We start from the raw sequence: 3,676 nt of genomic DNA, 5'->3' as shown, positions 1-3,676 counted from the left end.
CAATATAAAGGATGAAAAAAGTAAAAAGTATAGCTTAAAAAAATGTAATATAGTAATCTAGTGTCATAATAACTGCAAGATAACTTAGACATAAGTTTTATTAATATAACTTAAGTTGTTTCCCACATAAATGTAAATTTAGGATCACAATATATGCCATTGGGATAAAATGTTTTTTGAAATTTGTTTAGCAAGTTTTTGATGATTAATTTTCTCTAATTGTAGATTGAAATTTCACTTTAAATATACGGATATATCTAAAGAATTTAAGTACCTAATTTTGTTCTTATTTTATACTTATTTTAAACAATTTTTAATATTGTAAAACAATATAAAACACTTTTTCACTTAATTATTTCATGTTCACTAGAAATTTCAAATAAATATATATTTATGACTTTTACAGTAATCTAGAATATTAGATAGAACATTTAATAATTTGCATTATTTTTATTTTTATTTCAAAATATAGTTTCAGCAACTCCAAAATTTATATATTATTATTGACAATGGGACTATAAATATGTATAAAATTTTATTTTGTAGATTACAGCTTCTCGTATTAAATGGACACAGGAAAGAATACATTCACTGATAATCCAGTTATTGCGGTATGCTTTATCATACTGGATTGTTGAATTTCTTCTACATTATCTGTATTGTTCTGCAATGCAATTTTATCCTAGTCTTTTGCATAAACTGGATAGTTGGACACTCTGTGGATTAGGTTATAGTCTACCTGTGCTATTCTATTTAAAATATTTTGTAATATATGGCATAGCAGGATTATTTGCTCAAGTTGAACAATTTACTTTTCCACCACCACCTAAATGCATAAGTAGAATTCATTTATCTTCTTATCAGTGGAGGTAGGTATATATTTTTTTAAAGAAAATTTATGTATAGAATTTAATTTTATATTATTATTATTAATATATGTATTCTCTGTTTCATTTATTATCAAAAATTTACTTAAAAACTCAGATACATTATCTTCCAAAAAAATGCTGAATATGATTTGTATAAATGTTTTTATAATTGTTTAAAAACCAGATGCATAATCTCTAAAGGACTGAAAGAAATAATTTGAAAATTTAGTGGTTGGTACGGTACGTTTATACCTCTCACTATGAAAATCATTAACATACAGTACACTTGTAGCAAATAATTTTTTTTTGTTATTATTTGACAATTTTCATAAAGTAATTTTTAGAGATATGTCATGTCTTTAGAAGAGAGCAAAGGAACAGTTTTTTTTTAAAGTTTTCTATTTGTTTGGTTTATTCTAAAGACTTCTTATATATCTGATATGTTTTTGATAATGAAATTTAAAATTTTTGTGTTTTAAATGCCATAGTACAAACACTCGAACACTAGGTAATTTTCATCTAAGTTTTGTGTTTGCTTATACAGTGGAACCTAGTTAACGAATGTCATGGTTAATGACCAAATCGGTTAGTGAACTTTTATTTTGCAAAAATTTTGTCTTAGATAACAAACAAAGTTCGGATAACAAACTTAACAGCTTTTTGTGTCAAATTTGCACGAAACTTTCTGAACCACTTACGGCACGTGGAATTATCAATGGCTCCCTCACCATACACAGAACATATTTTTTTTTGTGTCTGCGAAGCATTCTTGCCTTTTTGGAAATAAAAAAGCATAATATGTCGAAAATGTTCCTTATTTTTTGCCATTTGTAATGCTTAACAAAATTTTAAAAACACAACTAAGTAACACAACTTTGTTCTCAAATACTAGCTGAGATCCCTTTTGTCAAACAACATCGAAATTTTACACATCTGAAGGAAATAATACTTCAGTGTTGCGTTTTTAGCCAGCTGGTGCTAAAAACGGGATGAACTTTTGCATCAACCCAATAGTTTCCAGCTGTTCTGGAACCTTACAAATTTCAGTTGCTCTTAGGCGTGCGCGAGGTAAGCATTGCTTTTTCGAATGTGCTAAACTTAGTTTTTTAGTTTTGTTATTTATAATGTATATTTAATCAATATGGCACCGAAGAAAGAGAAAAGTGACAGTGGAAATGGAAAACGTTTTAGTGTAGTATTAAAGAAAGAAATTATTGCAAAATATGAGAATGGCATTCGTGTTTCTAACATCACTAAAAAATATAATGTGGTAAAATCAACTATCTCTACAATTATTTTAAAAAAAATGCATTTAAGGCTGCCAAAGTGGCTAAAGGAGTGAATGTGATATCGAAACAAAGATCTAAAGTTTTAGATGAAGTTGAAAAACTGTTGCTAATATGGATCAATGAAAAGCAACTTGCTGTAGACAGTGTTAGTGAAGCTATAATTTGTGAAAAGGCTAAAAATTTATACAATGACTTGTTGACTCAAACACTCAGTACAAGTGCTGACAGGCAGAACTTTAAAGCTAGCCGAGAGTGGTTTGATAGGTTTCATCAATGAACTGGCATTCACAGTGTCATAAGACACGGGGAGGCTTCAAGTTCAGATGAAAAAGCAGCAAAAGCATTTGTAGATGAATTTGCAGAGTTTATAAAAAGTGAAGGATACGTCTGGAATCAAGTGTTTAATTGCATTGAGACTGGCCTTTTTTGGAAAAGAATGCCTAGATGAACATACATAACCCAAGAAGAGAAAGCACTTCCTGGGCACAAGCCCATGAAGGACAGACTCACTCTTTTATTATGTGCTAATGCAAGTGGTGACCTCAAAATCAAGTCACTTTTAGTCTACAACACTGAAAATCCTGATGCCTTTAAGAGCAAAATTGTGATAAAGTCCAAACTGCCTGTACAACGGAAGGCAAATAGTAAGGCATGGGTAACTCGGACTTTATTCATGGATTGGCTCACAGAAGTGTTTGCTCCTACTGCTTAAAATTATTTTCAGGAAATGGATCTTTCTCTTAGATGTCTTCTCTTAATGGATAACGTTCCATCACATCCACCAAATTTGGAGGACGACTTGGATAGTGAACATGACTTCATCAAGATCAAATTCCTTCCACCTAACACAACTCCATTACTTCAACCAATGGATCAGCAAGTGATTTCCAATTTTAAAAAGCTGTATATCAAGGCACTGTTTACCATGTGTTTTTAGGTTACCAATGATACCGACTTAACTCTTAGAGCTTTTTGGAAGGAGCATTTTAACATCCTGCATTGTATAACCTTATTGACAAAGCCTAGAGTGAGGTCTCTCACCACACTTTGCAATCAGCCTGGAGGAAACTTTGGCCAACTTGTGTCCCAGAGCGAAACTTTCAGGAAGTTGAAGAGAGCTCTCTTGATGTAGTGCATGAAATCGTGTCCATTGGCAAGAGTTTGAGAGTAGAGGTAGATGATGCAGACGTGGAGGAGTTGCTGAAAGACCATCAAAATGAACTAATGACAGAAGAGTGGTTGCCATGCAGGAAGAACAGATGAAAGTCTTACAAGAAGAGCATTCATCAGAGGAAGAGGCTAGGGAAGAAATCACCAGTGCTGAGATCAAGGAAATTTGCAGAAAATGGAATGATATGCAGGAATTTATCGAGAAGCACCATCCTAACAAAGTTGTGGCTAATAGGGACATTAATTTAATGAACAACACTGTGCTAGCGCATTTTAGAAAAATTTTGATTAAGAGAGTAAGACAATCAACTGTAGACCACTTTCTTGTTCCTTATCAAAAGAGACCTC

The 3,676-nt window shown here is 31.8% G+C and overlaps 1 protein-coding gene across 1 annotated transcript in view; it reads left to right on the top strand.

Moving 5' to 3' along the window:
• The first annotated feature begins 397 nt into the window (after positions 1 to 397).
• LOC111616408 overlaps positions 398 to 3,676 on the top strand; it is an 8,191-nt gene continuing 4,912 nt past the window's right edge. Inside the window, exons 1-4 of the mRNA XM_023357826.1 lie at positions 398 to 869; positions 2,061 to 2,139; positions 2,187 to 2,303; positions 2,883 to 3,061. Of these exons, the coding sequence (XP_023213594.1) occupies positions 670 to 869; positions 2,061 to 2,139; positions 2,187 to 2,303; positions 2,883 to 3,061 (575 nt within the window). The 5' untranslated portion in view covers positions 398 to 669. The remainder of the gene's footprint in view (positions 870 to 2,060; positions 2,140 to 2,186; positions 2,304 to 2,882; positions 3,062 to 3,676) is intronic.

This window comes from Centruroides sculpturatus, unplaced genomic scaffold (assembly GCF_000671375.1).
Source record: "Centruroides sculpturatus isolate CEXI.00-Female unplaced genomic scaffold, Cexi_2.0 scaffold3293, whole genome shotgun sequence".
Taxonomy (NCBI): Eukaryota; Metazoa; Arthropoda; class Arachnida; order Scorpiones; family Buthidae; genus Centruroides; species Centruroides sculpturatus.
The sequence above is the reverse complement of the archived record's forward strand: the minus strand, read 5'-3'. Positions and strand labels throughout refer to the sequence as shown.